This window comes from Mobula birostris, chromosome 23 (assembly GCF_030028105.1).
Source record: "Mobula birostris isolate sMobBir1 chromosome 23, sMobBir1.hap1, whole genome shotgun sequence".
NCBI lineage: Eukaryota > Metazoa > Chordata > Chondrichthyes > Myliobatiformes > Myliobatidae > Mobula > Mobula birostris.
In genome coordinates, this window is record NC_092392.1 from 1,259,451 (window position 1) to 1,281,098 (window position 21,648).

The 21,648-nt window shown below is 39.3% G+C and overlaps 1 protein-coding gene across 7 annotated transcripts in view; it reads left to right on the forward strand.

Moving 5' to 3' along the window:
- Positions 1-21,648, forward strand: part of mkln1 (muskelin 1, intracellular mediator containing kelch motifs) — a 201,725-nt gene that overhangs the window by 45,238 nt on the left and 134,839 nt on the right. For all 7 annotated transcript variants that reach the window (XM_072241605.1, XM_072241601.1, XM_072241602.1 and 4 more), the window contains 3 exons: positions 2,227-2,419; positions 11,989-12,066; positions 14,408-14,473. In XM_072241605.1, coding sequence (XP_072097706.1) covers positions 2,227-2,419; positions 11,989-12,066; positions 14,408-14,473 — 337 coding nt within the window. The remainder of the gene's footprint in view (positions 1-2,226; positions 2,420-11,988; positions 12,067-14,407; positions 14,474-21,648) is intronic.

The following is a 21,648-nucleotide window of genomic DNA, read 5'->3' on the forward strand; positions in this document are numbered from 1 at the left end:
GATAGCAGATTACAAAGATAACTGCAGGATACTTTTCAGTGTGGTGGAACTGGGGGATCTTGGTATCAAAGTCCATACATCCTAACAAATTGTATGGCAACTTTGAGGAGTGTTTAAGAAAAAATATGGTGTGTTGACTTCATTAGTCAGGATTGTTCAAGAGTCATGAGATAATTTTGCAGCTCTATAAAACCTTGGCTAGACCATACTTGGAATACTGTGCTCAGTACAGGGAACCTCATAGGAAGGATGTGGAAGCTTCAGTGAGGATGAGGAGAAGATTTGTCTTTTGAGAAATGGTTGAATGAGCTCGGGCTTTTCTCCTTGGAGTGAAGAAAGATAAGAGGAGACTTGATAGAGGTGTACAAGATGATAGGAGGCATTGATGGAGTAGATAGCTAGTGTTTTTTTAAACCAGGGTGGCAGTGGCTAACGTGAAAGTATATGCTTCTAAGGTGATTGAAGGAAAGTAGAGGGGAGTTGCCAGAGTTTTTTTACGTCAAGTGGCAAGTGTATGGAATGCACGGCTGGAGGTGGTGGTACAGGCAGATACATTAGGAACATTCAGGGGACTCCTAAATGAGCAATGTGCATATTCTACTATTGATAAAGGAAGAAAAAATCTTTTCCAGCATAAATTCTAATCTGGTCTTTTCTGAGTGGCAAGATGGAATTAATGTTATGCCACAGAATCATTGAACATTCTTAGTTCTGTTCCAGTCAGTTTAAATTTTGATTCTAACTTTATTGAGAGGTTGTGAGAAAGGTGGGACAACGGTTGCAGCAAGAGAAATTGTTTTTTTTTTTTTGCTCAGGAGCAATAACCCTGTTGAGGATATCACTGAATGTGTCTGGTGACTTGGGAAATAGTTAGACCACTGCACAATTTATACAATTTATCATTTAAGGTAATGGATTTTTCACACTGAATTATGAGTACTGAGAGAATTGGTATCTGTTTCTAAGTACAGTGGTCACTTCAAGAGGAATTGGGGATCAGCAGTAATAGTTCAACTCCGCCCCGATGCCCTATTCTATGAGTAAATGTCTTTAAAAGTTAATATTCGTACCAAATGAGGACAGACAGTAGCATTACATTAGCACTTTTAAAGTTAGTTTGCTCAATCATTTGGTTACTACTACTTCTGGCACCAATATGTTAACTTCATTTGTGTAACATGCTAATATGAAGTTGCTTTGGAGAGTAACTTGTAGTTTGGCAAAAAAACAGTATTTTGACATACTGTTGTAGAAATTATAAATCTAGGTTAGTTTGTGCATGTTAAAACCTTGCACTGAGTAGTTCCAAATTTCTGAGTTAGGCTGTATTTTGACATACTGTCAGAAAAATGAGGCATGAGGCTCAGCTCAGAATTTGTCAATAAAATTTAAAAGAAATATCCTTTGGGAACCAAATTATCTGTTTGAATTTTCTCATGTTCGAAGTCTTCTGTCTTTTAAGGGGAACCCCAAACGTTGTAAAGAGTCGAGACTGCAGTTGCTGGAATCTGGAGCAATAACCAAAAGGCTGGTGGAACTCTGGGTCAAGCAGCATCTGTGGGGCAAAAGGATAGTCAACATTTTGGTTTGTGAGCCTGCATGAGGACTGAGTTTAGAGGGAACGTGGACGGTCTACAGAGGTGAGGTAGAGGGGTGATACAGTGACTGGCAGGCAGTAGGTGGAACCAAATGCAGGGATCTCATCTGGCTCCATCAGACCTTTTCCTTTCTCTTGTCTGTTTCTACCTGTCACACAGCAACTACTGTTTTCTTATTTCTCCCTTCCTCATTCCCTCTTGCCTGACTCCATCTGTTCATCTATGTATCTGGTTCTACCTATTACCTGCCAGTCCCTACTTCATCCCTCCCTATTATCTCTATATACTAACTACCTCTCAGTTAGGACATATTAATGGAATGTCTTCAAGAAAGAGTTAGATAGAGCTCTTAAAGATAGTGGAGTCAAGGGATATGGGGGGAAGGCAGGAACGGGGTACTGATTGTGGATGATCAGCCGTGATCACAGTGAATGGCGGTGCTGGCTCGAAGGGCGGCATGGCCTACTCCTGCACCTATTGTCTATTGTGATTGAGTTCCAAGCTTTCAAAAGGCTGATAGATTCCTCCTATGTTGCAATAAATTAGTGTTTGCCATGTTAACATTACTGGACACAAAAGTATTTCACAGCATGAAAATGGTGGTCATTTTTTCCTTGTGTTCCAGTAGTACCGTGAACAAGAAGCCATTAGGCTCTGCTTGAAACACTTCCGTCAGCACAACTACACTGAGGCCTTTGAGTCACTACAGAAGAAAACTAAGATTGCATTGGAGCATCCAATGTTAACTGAACTGCATGACAAGTTGGTTCTGAAAGGTGACTTTGATGCTTGTGAAGGACTAATTGAGAAAGCTGTCAGCGGTGAGTGTATTGTTTATCTTGGTGCTTCCCTGTGTAAATCGAGAAAGTGCAATTGGTAATGCTACTTATCTTCAAAAATAATTCCAGCACTTCCTTTCATGATTTTGAGCTTGGAGTTCATGACTGATACTGATGGGTGCCAAGGCAAGATGTGTTTCCAAGGTCCACAATGTAGGATTAAGACTTGTGCCTAGGATTCCATTTATGTGATAGCTAGCAAATAAATTAGGATGTGTATAGTTTCATTGTGAACGTGATAATCTTGATGACTTCGGATTTTCTTCAACCATTTGAGGTCATGTGGTAAATTGGACTAATTGACAATGCAATGTCAATTTTAAAATATCAAATTAAACTAGTGTAATTAAAGACATGACCAAAATGTTGCAGAGTATCCTCATGCCATTATTGTTACTTTGATTCAACTATACTGAATTTTTTTGCTTTGTTTTGATTTTTGTGATGTAACTTTCCCAAGAATGTATACTTAGGAGGCTATCAGTGGCATTGATTAGATCTGCTTGATTCTTGTCTGGATCTTAGTAATTTAGCTTCTTTTCTGATATTGTGGTAGTTGTGCTATTTCTGAGTGGGGGGGGCACAATATTTCATCAGTCAGGCCCATGGCTACATCAAATTTCAATTGTCAACCTATAGGAATTTATGACTTAAAATGAAATCCAGGATCTTGGCATATTGTTGCCTTTGATAAAAAAAAAATGTTGATTTATTTTGCAGAATATCAAATCATTCATAAAAACTCAAAAATTTGATGCAGGTTTTGGCCATTTTGATCCTTTTGTCCTCTCTGCCATTCACTGGGATTGTGGTTTACATTTTAACTGTGAGTCACTCTTCTGCTTAGTTCCTTTTAATATCCCAAGAATTTCTCTTATTGAATGTACTTGCTGTATTTCTTCACCCTCTTGGACAGAGAATTCCAAAGATTTTCTCCTCCCTGGATAACGAAATTTATTCTTTCCTCAGCCCTGAAAACCTGACTCCTTAATTTGAAGCTGACATTTGCACCCAGGGAGTTACCACTCCCATTCATCTCTGTTGAATTTTGTAAACTTTAGAGTACAAACCCAGTCTTCGCTCACATGTAGGCAATCATTTAAATCAAATAAAGTAGCAGCAATTTTCGCTCACATGTAGGCAATCATTTAAATCAAATAAAGTAGCAGCAATTTTCTTATTTGCATCCCTTCTGATACATTTCTGTGTCTGACTTAATTGTTTTCCATTGTAGTTGAATCAGTATTGACCAGAAGCTAGGAAGAACTTGGGTACGATTGCATAATTTTATCATGGGATCTCCAATAATCAGCCTCACTTCATGTCTGATCTATCAAGTTTCTTCTGGTGAATGAAGGCTCCTCAGGCTACCAATGACGTAACTTGTGAAATTCCAACTTGAAGCAAATTCTCTCATACATTTTTAAACCTATAAATCTTTCATGCATTCACTAATCACTGGATACATTACATACATTCCATTGATGTTATGGATGGTGATAGGGTGATTAATCAATGAAATGAAAACATAGCAATATGGGTATAACAATCTGGGTAGCATTAGAAAACACATGTTTCTGATTTGTGGAAAAATTGGCTTGTTGACATCTCACAGGGACAGGACTCTTGTGTAACCCATACTCAACTAAGGAAAACAGATGTTTCTGATTTGTTGAAAAATTGGCATGCTGACATCTCTCAGGGACAGGACTCTTGTGTAACCCAGGCCTGCTTGTTTAACCCATACACAACTGGCTGATTTGCCTTTTGGAGATGATTGGACTTAATTGGAATTGAATGTGAGTTTTACTTAATACAGAACTTGATGCCAAAGAGATGACCTTTGTGAAACAAGGTGAGATTTTGATTCCATTTTTTCATTTGAATTTGGCAGATTTAAAACTATATTACTTAGACACAATTACCAATTTCTCTCAGTCTAGACCAAAGGAAGGCCGGTGAAAACGTCAGAGAAGGCCAGTGAGTGTGTTTGGCACTCTATTTAGATTAGGACTGCTTAGTTTACCAACTCCACTAATCTTTGAAGTGATTTATCCCCTTTCTGTTACCCTCAATGTTTATCAACTGAACAACTACAACACTTCCACATTTATAGTACATCTTGTCACGTGAACAAAATCACCAGAGAAAAGTACTGGTAGATGTGAATTAGTTACTTTATTCAACAAAATGAGACATGGCAGGCATCATGTATTCAGATCCTTTTCGGAGAAAAAACACCTGCCTGACCCAACGCTTTTTATATGCTAAAGATCAAAGGGCAGTTCCACATTTTACACTGCTTCCTTTGAATTACACACCACCCTCACAACTCCCTCCGCACCCATACCACAACACCCAAATAACAAATTTTATTGGAATTGTCTGGTCTTCCAATTAACAGTGGTTTCACGGTTCTTGGGAACCCATTGTTAAGAGCTGCATTTTAGATTTAATCCACAATTAATCTTTACATCTGTAGACTGTAGCTGAAGTCAGTTTGCTGAAGTTTAGCTATATGTGCTGATCCCAAAAAACACTCTTAACACACATGGTGGTAGAGAATTTGCTTTGCGGTTTCACCCTTGAATGGCCTTGCTCTAATATTTATAATTACACTCTTTTAGATTACCACCAAAGGAAATCACTTCCCTATATCTACCCAATTACATTTGCTTAATCATCATTTTTAAAAAATACAGATGTGCAAATTCAGGAAAATTTAATTAATTAAATTCAACAAAACCAGGAAACTTAACAATGAGGAGTAACCTGTCGCTTCCTCCCGTCTTCCCTATATTTCCACGGTGTCTGCAAGGATCACCAGGAACCTGAAGAAATACTGGATTAATACCATCCACAAACCCATAAGGAAGCTCGAATCACACCTTATGCAGGTCAAAGATAACCTGGGACTTGGGTTGGCTGGCGTTTGTTTACAGAATTCTCTGTGAATGTGGAGCAGTGTATATTGACCAGATGGGATGCACAGTGGAAACCCGCATCATATGTGTATCTGTTTGGATTACCCATAGAAATTGGCGATAGCAGAACACTACATTTGCAATGGCCATAGGATTGACTTCGGTACAAAATACTGTGCCACACCAATGGTTTTTGGGATTGCTTGGTAAAGGAATCACTGAAATAAAGCAAGAGGAAAATAATTTTAACAAAGACATAGGCCTCTGTCTAATCAAGAACTGGGATTTGATTGTAAACAAGGTGAGAGAGTGTGAACCTGATTGGATGAGGACTAATCAATCAGGAGGGACGGATAATGAGAGTATAAATACCACCAGACTAGACATACCCAAGCGTTGCCCTGAAGAAGATGACAGAGCTTGTCATTGAAATTTTGGTTATAATGGATACTTGCACTCGGCTGGAAGCCCGAGAAGAGTTTATTTGTAATTAAATTGCTATTCTTGTGTCAGACTGGTGTGTTTCGGGCAGAGTGTCCAAAGCTATGTGGAATAGGGTTTGTGCAGCAACTACAGAGGCAGTGACTAACCAGATATCTGAAATAATGTGTTGACTCTGTGTCCGTGTGTACTATTCTCTTGTGCCTTTTTATTATCCCATTTGCTCTTGGGAAAGGAACTGCCGCAGGCTTCACTTACATTGCCTCAGTTTTGAGTTCTATATTCCAATAGCTGAACCATTTGGGAAACTTATTAATCATAAGTATATTGATCTGATCAAGAGGTTGAAATCTAACTGCAAGCTATTAGTTTCAGAAGTTCAATCTGAAATTTAATTTGAACTGCTTGGGTCACAATCAGTTTGAAGTATAATTTTTCAGAATGAATGTGTACATTCTGCAGTTTGTGCACTTTGACCTTTTAAACCTGTGTCCATTTGCCAGCCTGTTGTGTGTTGCTTGAATTTCTAGCATCTGCAGATTTCCTTGTGTTTGCAAAGTTTAAGGTGCTTCTTTTCAGACTTGCTGTTATCAACAGTAGGTCAAAGTAACTCGTGTTACAGTGTTAAAGTAGTTCTGCTTCATTGAGTTCGGAATGTTCTAACAAAGCTTAACAGGGAAGATAACTTCCTCATCATGAAGTATTTTGTACATGAGAAGAACTGTAAGAACAATGCACTGGTTATGCTGAAACATGAGATTCTGCAAATTGAGAGCCACACCCACCAAATGCTGCAGGAACTCAGAAGATCAGGCAGCATCTATGGAAAGGAATAAACAGTTGACATTTCAGGCCAAGATTCTTCGCCAAGACTGCTTATGCTTGTTTAACTTGCTTCAAGCTAAGAGTTGTGTATCACTAGTGTGGTGTATTAAGTCAGAAGATTGTGATGATTACGGAAATCAGCGTATTATCCAGCACCAGTGAAGGGAGTATGCAGTATCATTTGATAAAAGAGACAGGTCAGGCAGCATCCTTCAATGGAAATGAATAAACAGTTAATGTTTCGGGCCGAGACTCTTCTCCAGATATGTGTGAGAATGTGCAGGTGTTTGGGTTGTTCATAAGTATACTGGTATTTATAAACCCTAAGTAGATGGGCATTGAGGTTGAGGATAAAAGTGCTGGCAGTTTGAGTGTGTGTGTTTTCAGTTGGTTGGACACAACATTTTTGGGGGCTCTGAGTGGCATGTTATTTTGTTCTCTGTATTTTATGAAGTCTTAAAGTTGATATTTTCTGCTGTTCCACCCTTGAAGATGATCAGATAACCTAGATTACTTCTCTTTGACAGACAGGAGTACCTCCACACGTGGGTCTAAATCCTGCCATTCATGTTTCACTTAGAAGTACCTGTTTCATCTTTCTGCTTTTTCACAAATTCTTGAGGGACCATACAATAATCTGGAACTAAGGATCTTAAAGAATAATTGTTCCAATATGTTAAAGAAGTGATCTTAAAGACTATTTGTAACATGGCTCTGTGATGAAATTTTAAAACATCTTGTGCGTTGGGAACGTTCTAATATCATTTGAATAATCTGAGTCTAAACTGATAAATGTTAGCAGGAAAAAATAATTGAAAGGTGATGTATTGCAGAAATACTACTTTAGGTTGCAACTTAGCAATATTTTATCTAACTTTCAATACCAGAACAGATGCTGGTGGGTTAACTTCAGTCCCAGAATGATTCACAAGGTGTTGACCTTTCACACAAATAAATTAGCCTGGGTCTCCCTGCCACATTAGATGGGGTGTGTTTAATTGTAAGTGAGCAGAAAGGAGCAAACTTAAATAATGTAAATGTTTTAGTGTTATATTTAACTTTTAGAACCTGAATTCAGCCTTTTGCTGTTTCATCAAAAAATGCAGTATGTGCAAAAACAAATTGTTGGAAACAATTGGGTTGGACATAATCTGAAGGGTGGAGTTGGTATTTTGCATTGACACTATCAGAAAAAGATAAAGGAAGAAATCAACTTCAGGTTTATGTTTCAGAGAAGCTGGAGAGAGTCGGATAGGACAAGATGTTAATGACATAATCTAGTTGATAGGTTAATGAGCTGTTAATTAACAGTAACACAGAAAATTTGAAAGAAATAAAATGCAAAGCTTTAGCGAATACAAAGCAGGACTTGTCATGCTAGCGAGAGAGTTAAAAATGGGGTCAGTATTACTTATTGAAGATCTCTGGCAGAACAGGCCAGTATTTTACAGAGTAAGCAAGTCACTGGAGACTAATGTAAGGTTTTGATGTGAAAAGCCGGCAGTTCCTTACCTCCTGCTCATGCTGTTTGACCCAGCCAATTGTTGCTCCATATTTCCAGCATCTTCAGTCTCGTGTCTCCTAGTTGCTGGAAGCTTTAGATTAATGTGGAGAATAAAAGGCTGCAGTTTGGATTTACACTTTCAGTTTCAATGATAATCAGCAGCTCAGATGGACACAGGTAATTGTCTTCATTACATGGAGTTTGGGTGGAGAACCTAAGTGGCAGGCAACTGAAAGATGGGGGTCAGACCCATGTCCGTGTCCTCCGGTCGTGGTCGACCATGGGTACTGTGCCTCTGGTAGTCACTGGTTTGTCGAGCAGCGTCGACTGTGGCTATTGAGGCCGATCCTGGAAGGGTAGGCTCTGCTACAGTTGCTGCATGTGTAGGGCGTCGTGGAATTGTTGTCCGCTGTCAGCTGTGCTCTTCGTTTAGCTCCTCAAACTGATTCAGGATCACTCTTTTGCCTTGCTCTAGGTGTTGCTGAGGAGTACCTCTCCATTTGTTGTGGTCATCTGTATCCTCCCAGCACTCTGTGTTGATTTTTAAGGCTTTCATGTTGCACTTGAAGAGGTCCTTGAAGCGAAGCTGGGGTCTACCAACGTTCCTCTTGCCTGTTGCTAGTTCTCCGTAGAGGATGTCCCTTGGCAGTCTACTGTCCTTCATATGACGGATGTGGCCCAACCAGCGCAGTCTGCGTTGTCTTAAAAGTGTGAACATTGTGGGAAGTCCAGCGCGGGAGAGGACCTCACAGTTCAGGACTTTCTCTCCAGGTGATGCCGAGGATGTGGCGAAGGCTGCGCAGGTGAAAACTATTGAGTTTCCTCTCCTGTTTTGGAGTAGATGGTCCAAGTCTCGCTACCATACAGGAGGGTGCTGATAACGCATGCATTGTACACAGCAGTCTTGGTCTTTGTAGTGAGTTTCAGATTCTCCCAGACCCGCGAGGGGAGTTGAGCAAGGATCGATGTTGCTTTGCCGATACACCTGTTGATTTCAGCATCGAGGGAGAGAGTGTCGCTAATGGTCGACCCCAAGTATGTGAACTCAACTCAATACAGGTATCCTCAAAGTGATCGCTCAGTTTGTATTTGGTTTCTCCATTGTAGATGTGACCACATTATAAACACCAAATTCAACATCATAGTTCAAAATAAATTATTACCAAAGTTCAGCGAATAATCAGTTTGCCACCATGTACAACTTTGAGATTCATTTTCTTGCGGACATTGACAGTAAAACAAAGAAACACAACAGAATCCATGAAGAACTACACAAAAGGACTAGCAACAATAGTGTGCAAAAGAAGGCAGTCTGTGGAAATACAAACACAAATAATACTGAGAATGAGTTGTGGAGTCCTTGAAAGTGTGTCCATTGGATGTGGAATCAGTTCAGAGCTGAGGTTATTCACCCTAGTTCAGGAGCCTGATGGTTGAAGGGTAATAACTTCTTGAACCTGGTGGTGTGGGATCTCCTTCCTGATGAAGTGAGAAGAGAGCATGGCCTGGATGGTGGGGGCTCTTGATAATGGATACTACTTTCTCATGGCAGTGCTTTGTAGATGTGCTCAGTGGTATAGAGGGCTTTTCCTGTGATGGACTGGACTGTATCCACACTTTTTATAAGCTTGGGCACTGGTATTTCTATACCAGGCCATTATGCAACCAATCAGGATTTTCTATACATCTAAACTTTTGATGAACTGATAGATGACATGCTGTAACTGCACAAACTTCTCAAAGTACGAGGCAGTTTTGTACCACCTTTTATAGATGTTAGATGGGAAGAAGTGCAACTGCATTCTTGACCTGAAAGGACTAATGAAACTGCTGTTGAGAAAGGAAGAGGCAAAGAGACATGTTCAATATGAAGGAGATTGGTTGGTGGAGATTGAGGAGCAGCTCAAGGAATTGATAATGGAACAGCTCCTGGGAAATGTTGAAAAGGAGGGGTGGTGTGTTTGGTGGTGGATGATTGATAGCTAGGTAGATATACTTTATTGATCCCGAGGGAAATTGGGTTTTGTTACAGCCGCACCAACCAAGAATAGAGCATAAATATAGCAATACAGAAGCCACAAACAATCAAACAACAATATGCAAACTATGCCAGATGGAAATAAGTCCAGGACCAGCCTATTGGCTCAGGGTGTCTGACTGTCCACGGGAGGAGCTGCAAAGTTTGATGGCCAGAGGCAAGAACAGCCTCCCATTACACCCAGTGTTGTATTTCGGTGGAATATGGCCGGAGTCCAAAAGCAAGAAGTTCAATATCCGGTCTACAAACACGTTCCTCGATCGTAATATGACCAGGATTGCACCATCCGTTGTTAACCAGAACAGCAAGCCCCCAACTCCTTTACGCTTACACTTCCGGTCAGCCCGAACGGTCTGGAAGCCATCCATGGAAAAGTTTTGGTCGGGTATGTCCTCGTGCAGCCCTGTTTCAGTGAAACACCTAACACTGCACTCCTGAAATGTTCTCTGACACCTGGCTAGTGCCGTCAACTCGACCATTTTATTACCCACCGAACTCCTCTTCTCCATAAGTCTCTGTTGTGTCGACCCGGTCCTCTTTCCTCGCCTTTGTGATCCCCTTCTGCATCCTCTGTGTGTTTTCCTCCAGACTTCAGCGGGGGTGTCTGCTGCTCTGTTCGCTAAACCGGCCGGCATAAGCGCAATCAGCTGGTCCCTGGAATAAACAATGTGACCATATTGCTGCCCCGCTAATGAGACGTGTCCGAATGTAACTATTTCCAGCGTTTAAAAACCCAAATAAAACTCCATCCACAAGCATGTTAGAGAGGGTGCAGCTTCAACGTGTTACTGTGGGGGGAAAAAAATACAACAAATAACGTAAGTTAAAAAAGTAAGAAAACTAGTTGGAACGGCTGTAACAGGCTGCATGCACATATGGTGTATGTGGAGGTTAGTGGTGTTGAAATAAAGCCTAGGAAATTTTCATCCCTCTACATGAGAGAGATGAAAGAAGAGGTACAGGAAATAGATCAAATCTGGTCAAATGCTTTATCAACCACAAGGAAATTTGTAAATTTAACTAACTTATTTCTCTTGGAATTATTTTCAACATTGTGAAGCATCTTGATTTGGGTCTTAAGTCAATCCCTATTTATAGCTGCCAAGGGGGAAAAGTGTTTGAACAACTATGGAAGACGTTAACCCAACTAATTTGTCATTAGTCTTTGATCAATTGTAGTATGTGACTCTTGGTTAATGATTGAATTCATTTTGTATTATCTTCAATAGAAATTAGAATCTGATCTTGACCCTTTTCCACATGCTTTGATATATGCTTTTCCATATACTTTTGACTTTGATTTCCTCATGCTCTGTTAAACTCAGTAAAATCTGAAAGAGTGGGTGCTTTTACACTCGAAAGATCTGAAAGAGTAAAATCTGAAAGAGTGGGTGCCTTCAAGTGCAGTCGATGCAGCCGAGACTATCACTCCTGTGTGGGCCTCTACAGCCACAACAGACGCTGCTCTAACACAGCCTGAAGCAAGACCTTCCAGGCGCAGATCCATGGTCTCGCGAGACTAACGGATGCCACCACCATACTTTTGACTTTTATTTCCTCATGCTTTGTTAATCTCAGTAAAATCTGAAAGAGTGGGTGCTTTTACACCCATGGTCTTACAGAAATTCAGTGTCAAAATTGCATTTAAGCCACATAAGAATTTTAATGACAGCCTGACAAAAGTGATGATGTTCTTTATACCAGTGGATTGAACCTGAATTGCAAACAAGAGGAAAGAGGACTGGACAAAGACTACCTCAAAAATTGGACAAGCGAAATTTACACTTTGTCCAAAAACATTCTTTTCTTTTAATTGCAGATGGTTTGTTTAATCAGTACATTAGTCAACAAGAATACAAGCCCAGATGGACACAGATCATCCCTCAAAGTAACAAAGGTAGGAGATGTGGAATGTGTTAATGTGGATTTTGTAGTTTGTATTTTGGGAAGAGTAATTGGGTTGGTTTGAAAATTGATGTTGCAGTCCCCCAAACCACCTCCCCATCACATTTAATGAAGGGTGAAAGGGATTTTGTTATCAAACTCTATATGCAAAGATATTGTACAGTCTGTTGATCAGATAATGGGTTTTGTGTGAATGAAGCTGCAGGCCATTGTAACGAAGTTCATCTATGTTAGGATGCCTCATTTTACTTTATCTGCAGCTGCAGATCTTGTGCATGTCTAGGAACCCCAGTTTAGTGGTGTGGTTAATCTACCTTTAGCATTTCTGTACAAAAGGTCAGTGCTCCAGGTGAAGCAAAAGAATGCTGTTCTGCATGGATATTTGAGGAGCGGTTTTGATTGTAAATGATACTGCTTGACAGATTATGCTGATGTAATGCTGAAAATTGAAGAGACCCTTCAATTAATCTTGTGAAGCATCATGAAGTGATTACCATATAAGCTACTGGTAATTTCATTTGCTTTCTGTGTGGAGAATGCAGCAAGTATTTCTCAGAGAGATTTGTAAGCAGAAGAAAAACAACTTCAGTTGGCTGGATTTGAGAAACCAAGCCCCTCTCCAGGTTTGATGGTGTTGTCTTGTCTTTCACATTCAATAGAAAGGACAGACAGGTTATCTTGTATTTCATGAGAATTTATTAGCACAGAGTACAATAAAATTCTGGCCTTTTTATTCATATACTCAATTTAAACATAAATACCTGCAGAAGTTTCAGGTATTGGAATTAATATTGGAATCTGCAGAAAAGGTGCAAAGAAGTACACTGGGTATGTGCCTGCCTTTTCCCCTTGATTTTCAGATTGCACTATTCAGTTTGTTGGCCAAATCCTGTTTTTCCTTGATTGTAATTTATCCCGACAAAGCCCAAGTTCCTCATTATTGTAAGTATATTGGAGTATGTTAAGTATATTGGAGTATGTTTTTATTTTGTAATGCAGGAATACCAGTGTTACTTTGTGTGCTGAGAAAACGTATAAGGACTGACAGAAAAGTTTTACTTTTCTAGAATTAGTTTTGGTGACCGTCCCATATGGAGGAAAATGATCTTGGCCAAGGAAGTATGGTACATATTGGGTGTGAGGTGGAGAAATTTTATAAGATTGAGAGGCCGAGATAAGGTGGACAATTTATATTTCTTCCTGGGTCAAAATGTCTAATTACTAGAGTGTCTTTATTTAAGGTGAGGAGGAGTAAATTTGGAGAAATGTGAGTTAAGTTTTATTTTTCTCACGGAATGGTGGGTGCCTGGAATACGCTGCTAGGGGCAGTAGTGGAGGCAAATCAATAGATTTGTTAAGATGCTCTTAGATTGGCACATGAATATGCAGAGAATAGAAGGGCATGGACCTTGTGTAAACAGAAGGGGCTAGTTTAGTTGGGCATTTAATTACTGGTTTTAATAATTCAGCACAACATCATGGAGAGAGGACCTATTCTTATGCAGTGTTCCATAATCATAGTTTGAATTAAGCTTATACTTTTGCATTCCTGCAAGGAAGAAAAGGTGCATTCCAAAGATCAGTTTTAGAACGTTTAGATAATTCTAGATGTTACCCATTATGCATTGAGGAATTACAAGCTCTGCTTTAAATTCTCAATCTTGATGCTTCTGAATTTGTTCTGTGATTAAACATGACAAGAGAATTTGTAGGGCTGAAAGATTGAAGTGAGCTATTAATAGAAAAATGTGCTGATACCTCATCCAAAATGACAGAGCAGTGAACTTTGCTTCTTGTTTAACTGACTTGGATTTCAAGGTGAAAAGAACTTCTTACTGAAGCAATTGCGTAGCCATCCATTTAAGTTAAAGTGCAAACTGATTTTTGTTCAACCTTTTTAAAACTGTCTAAAAATGCAATGAACTAATCTGGAGGCTTACTATTTAAGAGAATAAATTTACTGTTCCTTTTCCCTCCTTAATGTGTGGTTTAAACATAGGAAAGTTGTACAACAATGCATTTTGATTTTTAGGACTTCTATGCAGTAGTGTGCACACTTTACAAATGTCTAATTTTGTGGTCAGCAAATCTGCTGCTGAACTGGTTTCCAGCCCAGAATAAAAAGAATTGTCCTGGTTTGAGGATTCAGCTTGCACTGAAAGACAAGTAAAGACACGACTGATGTAACTTGATTCATTCATATTTATCTTCGTTGAAAATGCCTTGCGCATGTATACGGTCTTATGTTATCTGTATTCCCTGTATCTTCAAAAGATGATGCTGCAGCTCTGGTTTCTAGCTGGTTCTAAAAGGAATTGTATTTTTCCAATAAGGTGATGGTGAAGACAATCGACCTGGTATGCGGGGAGGCCATCAAATGGTAATTGATGTTCAGACAGGTAAGATAACTATGTTAGATAACTAAGCAAATGTTTTAGACTTGCATTAACGTGTCTTTATTTAAGATTAAAACCAAGTACAAATAAAAATGTAGCAAGTTGGTTGTTGAAGGACAGTCATCTTAGCTTCAGACCCAGTCATTGACAATTCTCTTCATAGCAAGAGAGGGATGTTTAGTTAATTTGTATTCAAAACTCAGTAAAGTAGCCTGTGCCTGCCTGCAGCAACATCTGCCAGCAAGAGGGAATCTAGCTGTTTTATAGAGATATTGTACTGTATTACTATTATTGTATTTCCCACTGTAGTGTCCAAAGGTTCATGATGATTCAGGACCCTCAGTTGAATGAACCATGTCAATGTTAGGTTCAAAGCTGGGATCTAAAGGCAAGCAACTCATCTCCTGACCTCTCAAAGCCTTTTACACCATCCACAAGGCACAGACCAGGATTGAGGAAAAAAACACTTGATTGAATGAATGCTACTCCAATAACTGTCAACAAGCCTGGTGCCATCTTTGGCAAAGCAGCTTCTTGATCCAGTCTTTTTTGCACCTTAATTACTTATTTTAGAGCAGTGATGTAATAATGCTGCAGTGTGTGGCATCTACACAAGGTAATCTACGAATTTGCAAACTTCTTGACAGTATCCATCTAACATACAACAATAGGAACTTTGGGCATATTTATTTGTATAGCAATACAGTGTGGAATAGGCTCTTCCAGCCCAGGGAGTCACGCCGTCCATAACCTCCGATTTAAACCTAGCCTAATCACCGGACAATTTACAATGACCATTTAACCTAATAATCAGGACTGTGGGAGGAAACTGGAGCACCCAGGGAAACCCCTACATTCCATAGGGAGGATATGCAAACTCCTTGCGGAGGATGCTGGGATTGAACTCTAAACTCTGACCCCTGAGCTGTTATAGAGTTGTACTAAGAGAATGCTGCCACTTCTTGTGCAAGTTGTGTGTTGGGCTGATCTACAACATTTGGTATTCCTTTATTACCACCAAATCAACATACAGTGACTCATTATCTAACTTCACTGTAGATGTTATTTTATTACAATGTGGAGCAATTCAAGCTCATCATCACCTTCATAAGGACAGTAGCAGTGACCATTAAGTAACAGCCCCAAGATAGGCCCAGAACTGCCTCCAGTCTGTCAGCTTTTATGTTGGTATCGGATAAATTCAACAACCTTCCCTTTGCCTTGTGGATTAAACTCAGCACTGGGTGATTTGTGTACCTGGACTTTTTGGATTGTCCACCACTGCTGTGAACTTTTTATGATTAAGGGGAAAGCTGCTTTAACCTTTTCAAAATAAATGCAGTTTTCTGACAATGTGGCAGTTTTAGTTTGCATCAAAGTTTGTCCTTTGCACTTGTAATTACAGGTCTTCATCAGCTGCCATCCTCTCGTTCACCAGACTTTTTGTCCCATCACCAACTGTTTTATAAGTCTGGTGCTTCATGATCAAGCTTAATGCAAATTTTTGGCAACAATGCTGTTTGTACCCTGCCAATCTGAATACCTGTCCATTTTCCATACACTCTTGCCCCTGCCATACAGCCTATTTCCAAGTTGTTAATTTGCTACTAATTACAGGAGGTTCAACAGGCTACTGTGAACGTCTTCTGAAATCCATCAAGATTAAATTTATAAGCACACTTATTCTGCTTGATATTAATTTTGTTAATTATTGTTTGCTATGCCTTAAGTTTCTATTTATCCTGGTTTAATTCATTTGTGTTCTGGCTGGAACAGATGTTACTCATCTGTTACATTGTTGAGGTGAGCTGACTGAGAAATCAATTGTATTGGTTAGCTTGAGTTGCAAATAGTCAGACAAGATAAGGAAGGCAGATTTCCTACTTGAAGGGTGTTGATAAAATAGATGCGGTTTTCTGACAATGTGGCAGTTTTGGGAACACAATTAGAGACATTAATTGTCTTTAAAATTCTAGGTTTACTTGAATTTGAGTTTCCAATATGCCTTGTAGCTGTTGCATATGTTAGCTTTTTTTTTGTGTTTATTCAAGATACTGTTTCACTTGTAAGCTATCCCATTGCTCTTTAGTTATAAAGGACTTTTCTCTTGGACAAGTAAATATATTAAGGATAAAAATTGGTTCTACTCTTATTTGGTTTTAAACTCGTACACACTGATCTTCTATTGTTAGAACCACAATCTCATTCTTCCAACCAAAATTATCTTCATCAATACTGGAAAAATGAGAAAGTAAGTGGACTTTAGGTGGTGTGAATGTGCAGGGTGGAGAGAGCAGAAAGAATACTTTGTCTGGATGTTGACCAAAGTTTGAGTTGACCATCATTTTAAATACCAGCAGGTAGACAGGAAAGAAAAGGAACAACAAAAACTGAAATGATAAAGCTCTTAGGAATCATTATAGATTCCTGAGAGCTGCAACATACCTAAGTCAGGTGCTGTTCCTTATGCTCATGCTGATCATGGTTGGAATACTATTGGAGACTAAAGACACTACTGTGGGACTGAGAGTGAGAATTAAATTGATGGTTGACTGGAAGCTTATTTTACAGTGGGTGACCCTGAATTTCTAGTAGACTTTACCTTAATTCTGTCCTGTTTTCACCCTTTCTCATTGTTATTGCTTCAACTATGCTCAACATAAGCTTGAGGAACAGCATAGTTTTGTGTAACTAGCTCTTTCTCTCATTTCTGTTCTGTCTAATTGCTGCGGTTAGTAATGGTTAAATGGATGCATGCTTTGACATTTCCTCTTCTTTTCTCACCCTTCCTCTTTTCTGCCACTTCACACTTTTTTTCCACTTTCCTAGTTTTGATCGTGTTTAAAAACTGCTTTTTTCTTTGTGAGTGGATGTTGTTTTTCTTATGCTTGATTTCCAACATCCTCAGTTTTCCGTGCAAACCATCAAAATAGGAGCAGAATACTGAGGACATTTGGTTTATTATCACTGGCATGTGTCATGAAATTTGTTAACTTAGCAGTAGTTCAATGCAATACATAATATAGAAGAAGAAAATAAGTAAATCAATTTTCAGTATTATGTATATGAACAGATTAAAATTGTGCAAAAAACAGAAATAGTGTATATTAAAAAATGAGGTAGTGTTCACAGTTTCAGTGTCCATGCAGGAAATAGATGGCAGAGGGGAAGAAGCTGTTCCTGAATCGCTGAGTGTGTGCCTTCAGGCTATTGCACCATCTACCTGATGGTAACAGTGAGAAAAGGGCATGCCCTGGGAAATCCAAAATAAGGAAAAACAACAAGCACTTGCCAACATCCACAGAGAAAAAAGCAATTTTTAAACACTTGATCAGAACTAGGAAAGTGGGGGGGGGGGGGGGGGAGTGTGAAGTGGCAGAAAAGGAGGAAGGGTGAAATTGGCTTTATCTAAATCCAGAACCTTGGTAGATATTTGATATTCATTTTTAACCTTTAAACTGCATTTGCAATTGCTGTTTGATGCACTGTTCCAGAGGGTTACGGGGTAGTGTGGGTTTAGTATTTTTTTAAGGAATATATGGGTCGGCACAACATCGAGGTGCTGTAGTATTATGGTGTCTAGTATCCGTGTTCATTCACCACCACAATAGATGTAGCCTGACACCTTGTTGATTCTGGGCTATGTTGCTCAAGGCAATCATAAACTTGCTGAAGCAATACTCACAACACGCTGGAGGAACTCAGCAGGTCAGGCAGCATCCAGGGAAATGATCAGTCAACGTTTCGGGCTGGAACCCTTCATCAGGACTGAAGAGGGAACCAGCCTTCTCCTTCCCACCCACCCACCCCCCCCCCACCTTCTTTATAGGGCCTCTGCCCCTTCCCTCTTTAGTCCTGACGAAGGGTTCAGGCCTGAAACGTTGACTGATCGTTTCCATGGATGCTGCCCGACCTGCTGAGTTCTTCCAGCTTGTTGTGAGTGTTGATTTGATCCCAGCATCTGCAGAGTATTTTGTATAAACTTGCTGAAAATAGATGAACTGTGAAAATATGTCCTGTCCAGTTCATTATGGATGGTTCACTCAATGAAATCAATACTGAAGAAGATAGAAAAGGTGAATGATTAGTTTCTGTTGAGAGTTCAAAATGTAGCAAGTAGAGAAACATTAAGATTACTGACTTGTTCAGTAAGATTGTTTCTATCTACCTTTGAAATCACTGAATTGAAGTGTGATCTTCAAAACAAAAATGAATTTTTAAACCTGATACTATCTTGAATTGATACTAAGATTTTTGTGTGGAATTAAATGGTGATTACAATGAAAAACTATTTTGAAAAAAGTTTATTTGGATGGGAAAGTCTGTTTCCATTCAAAGTCCTTTTATCGTTTTGCTGGATATTTTGAGTCTGAAGATTTCTTGGAATAGCCTTGAACAAGTTATTCTGCTGTTAATAACAACAGTGCACTATTGACATCACGTAGAGCAGTTGTTCTCAACATGGGCTATGCCAGATATTGTAGGGGCCACATGTAATAAAACAAGAAACTGTCACAGGAGTTTCTGAATGGACTATGACAACTTTACTGTTTTAATGAAATATGACTAAAATATATAAATAAGAAATGAATATATGTAATATGAATAAAATAATGGGAAAATATACTAGATGATGCAAATGAGTCAGCATAACAGCTTAGCTTGGGGGTGGGGGGTGGTGCAGCATGTCAGTCGTTATCTCGTTTGTGCTTGACCACACATAAATCACCGTTCACACCCTGCAGGACTGCCCGCTGAACCTCGCTGCATATTTACTCCCAAATCACAAACTGCAGATTGGGCGGGGCTGGCTGCAACAAGGCCAGTCAGCGAATATGCAGTAGGAGGCTGGTTCTGTTTGCACTTCACTGACCCATGCGTGTTATAATACTTATAAAATGTGACATGAAGGTTACAGTAATTGAGACTATGGAGGGTGGGGCCACAAGCTGAAAAAGGTTAAGAACCACTGACGTAGAGCACGAGGAAGTGATTCCTCAGTCAGTAGCTATAATTTATAGTGGTAGGCACCAGTATGGATGATTCTTGGTCACAAACTATTCGAAGAAAGACAGTGACTAGTGTGTTCTTGTAGTATTTGTAAAAGGATTCCAGCTGTTTTGGATTAGGTTCTGCATTCAGGGTTAACTACTTAGTTGTTGACTACATTTGATTGAATGCTATCTACATTCCCTTGTCAGTCTCGTATAACCACATATTCTGTAGTTAAGTAATGTACATGCAAACTGGTGTCATTCTGTTCATGTCAAAATGGAAAGAATTGAATATGGTACTCTAACCACTTGTTCTAATTTTCCTGTATTTGGTCATTTTCTTCAAGATACTTGTATTCCTGTTTGCATATCAGCATCCACAGGTATTCTCTACTCCTTTGCCTTGTTTGTCATCTCCAAATATACCATTTTGTACTTCCATGGATTAAAATTTATTTTGCTTCTTTCTTTTTCCATGACCAGTCTATTGATAATGTCTTGCAGCTTAGAACTTTCTTCCTTGCTATCACCCTCTTGGGAAGATATGATAGTACAAACAAACTTTATCAGAGGCTCTATATTTAATTAATTTTGTAAGATTCCAAAATTCCAATAACTTCTACAGCCTTATCACCACTAAACCTTCTACCCTTTGCTTGGTCCATTTTTTACATGGAAGCAATTTTCGAGTAGACTTGCCACTTTCTGCCAAATCCCTTTGGGCACTTATCAACTGTTTGTACAAGGTTAAATCCATGCAGAATATATATTGAAGTTACTAACCTCATTGTACATCTATTAAATAAATCCATCAAATTAGATTTCCTAACAAATTCATGCCTAATGGTCTACGTATCTAAACAATTTGTAGATTTTTTTCTGATAACTTTATTGCTGATTTAATGACTGACGAGTGATTACTCATTCTATACTTTTCTCTTCTTAAAACTATTAGAAATGTTCTACCATTTCAACAAGCATGAAGATAGAAAAGTAGCAAAAGTAATTCTGAAATGCAGGAGAGGAGGGAGTAGCCTTGAGTAGCCTGGAACAGTAGCCTTGCTGCTAGGAATAAATTGGAATCCATGACTTAGTAATAACAGAACACTTAGAAAAGCATTGAAACCTATCGAATGTTGAAAAGACTAGATAGGGTGGATGTGGAGAGCATGTTTCCTGTGGTGGGGGTATCCAGAACTAGAGGGCACAGGCTGAAAATTGGGGACGACCTTTTTTGAACAGAAGTAAGGAGGATTTTTTTTTTAGCTAGAGAGTAGTGAATCTGTGGAAGGCTCTGCCACAGACTGCGATAGGAGGTCAAGTCTGTGGGTATATTTATGGTGGAAGTTGATCATTTCCTGATCAGTCAGGGCATCAAAGGATATGGCAAGAAGGTAAATGTATGGGTTGAGTAGGATACAGGATCAGCCACGATGGAATGGTGGAGCAGACTCGATGGACTGAATGGCCTAATTCTGCTTCTATGTCTTATGGTCTTAAGGTCTTAAAGTAATGTGTTTAGTATCCCAATTTGCTGACAAAGCCAAACAAGGTGGAATGTAAGTTGGGAGGAGTGGTGCCAACTGCAAAAGGAATATAGATGGGTTACGTGTGTGTGTAAAGAGATGGAAATTGGAGTATATTGTGCAGAAATTGTCTTTGGGGTGGGAATGAGGGAGGAAAAGGGACACATTTGCCTGATCAATACATAAATGTGATGAATTCAGAAAGATCTATGTGTTCTTGCACAAGAAGCACCAAGTGTAGCCAGTAATAAGATAAATCCCATGTTTGCCTTTATTGCAAGGGCTGGATTGTCAGAGTAGTCAAATCTTGCTATAACCCATATCAGGCTTTGGTGCGACCATACTGGAAGTACTGCACACAGTTTGGAATGATGGAGGATGTATTTGTCTTTTTGGTGATGCAGCAAACCCTGACTCATTTTATTCCAAGGAGGGGAGTGGGTAGTTTTATTTGAGGTAAGTTTGAATGGAATGTGTTCATGAGGTAAACTTACTGAAACATTTTCATAGGTTTTAATCAGGAAGATGTCTTGAGAATGCTTTCCTTGTATTCCACATGACAAGAGATGTTCAGATACCATGTTGAAGGCCAATATACATTTTTGAGGCTCTAAGATGGGTGGGTTAGCCAATTCCTGAAACAGTTCCACATTGGTCT